Source organism: Phaethon lepturus, unplaced genomic scaffold (assembly GCF_000687285.1).
Source record: "Phaethon lepturus isolate BGI_N335 unplaced genomic scaffold, ASM68728v1 scaffold23448, whole genome shotgun sequence".
NCBI lineage: Eukaryota > Metazoa > Chordata > Aves > Phaethontiformes > Phaethontidae > Phaethon > Phaethon lepturus.
Genome location: NW_010560050.1, coordinates 2,549 through 4,014, shown reverse-complemented (window position 1 = coordinate 4,014; position 1,466 = coordinate 2,549). Strand labels below are relative to the sequence as shown.

The 1,466-nt window shown below is 54.6% G+C and overlaps 1 protein-coding gene across 1 annotated transcript in view; it reads left to right on the top strand.

The window, feature by feature from the left end:
- Window positions 1–7: 7 nt before the first annotated feature.
- Window positions 8–1,466, top strand: part of DCTN6 (dynactin 6) — a gene marked incomplete at its 5' end in the record, with an annotated part of 1,659 nt that continues 200 nt past the window's right edge. Inside the window, 4 exons of the mRNA XM_010293559.1 lie at window positions 8–108; window positions 616–704; window positions 908–955; window positions 1,252–1,394. Coding sequence (XP_010291861.1) covers window positions 8–108; window positions 616–704; window positions 908–955; window positions 1,252–1,394 — 381 coding nt within the window. The remainder of the gene's footprint in view (window positions 109–615; window positions 705–907; window positions 956–1,251; window positions 1,395–1,466) is intronic.

Here is a 1,466-nt window from a genome sequence, read left to right as displayed (position 1 = left end):
AGGGCCCAGGACCGTGATCCACCCCAAGGCCAAGATCATCGCTGAAGCGGGGCCGATCGTCATCGGGGAAGGCAACCTGATCGAGGAGCAGGCGCTCATCATCAATGGGTCAGTCAGAAGCTGGAGGGCGCGAGTAAGGGGGTCGTTTCCCAGCCCTGCGGCCCATGTTTGGGGAGGGGGGAAGGCGACGCCACCAACCCTCCCAGCACCACTTGGCGGTGCGCGGTGTCCCTCGGGGCCAGGTCGGACCGGGAGAGGGTTTGCCTGGGGCCTGCTGTGGGGTTCCTGGGCTGGGTTCTGCAGCAGGTTGGTGTTTTCTGAGATATCTCAACACCAGATCCCATAGCAGCTATGGGGAGGTAGAATTTAAAAAAAAAAACACCACCACAACAAACTTCAGTGCTCTTGTATATGTTTGTGGCACGATGGCTAGGGAAGATGTCCTCCCTCTGTGAATCCTTCTCCCAAGACCGAGAGACCCAGTCTCCAACCCCTCACAGTCTGTCTGGGTTGGGGCATATGAGACTGGATGCTCTAACAAAATGGAGCTGCCAAACAGGACGGTACCTTTGTGATCTCAAAACTTGAAATATATTCTTCTGTCTTGTCTTGTAGGTATCCAGAAAATATTACACCAGAAACTGAAGAGGTGGAGCCCAAACCAATGGTCATTGGCACCAACAATGTTTTTGAAGTCGGGTGTTGTATCCTTGCTGCGCGGTGAGACGCACCGTCTGATGCACCGTGCTTTCGTATCGGTACAAGGGGAAGCATGTGCGGGCTCCGTCGGGGTTAACTAACCCAGCGCTGTTTAAGATGAAGGGTGTTGGTTTGAAAATGACATCAGGGTTTACCTTTTGAGATAGAAGCAAACCATTTTATGGCTTTCTTTAACACGGACCCGTAGATTCCCAAGCAATGAAGGTAGGAGATAACAACGTCATTGAATCCAAAGGCAAGTCTTGGTTTATCATCTCGGCCCTTGCGAGGTTTTGCTTTTGTAGACATCGGGAACAGCAGAGGATTACATGGTGTTGTGTTGCTGTAGCGGAGCCCAACCTGCAGCTTGTCGCAAAGCTGTGGTTTTCACACAGAACCCACCTGTGTTACTGCCTTGGTGGGAGCTGGGCTGGCTCCCGGCGCTGAGCAGCTTCTCATTCTGAGGTGATGTTTGGTGGTGCAGGGTTTAACCACGCCATGGGCCCGACTCTCACAGGGATTCCTCTCTCTCTCTCTCTCTCTCTCTGGCAGCATTTGTTGGTAGGAACGTGATCCTGACGAGTGGCTGCATCATTGGGGCCTGCTGTAACATCAACACCTACGAGGCGATCCCCGAAAACACCGTCATCTACGGGGCTGACTGCCTCCGCCGCGTGCAGACCGAGCGGCCGCAGGTGGGTGTGACACAAGTGTGATGCGCCGTCACCCTCCTGGCCTCCGCAGGCCACCCTCGCGGCGGCGGTGGG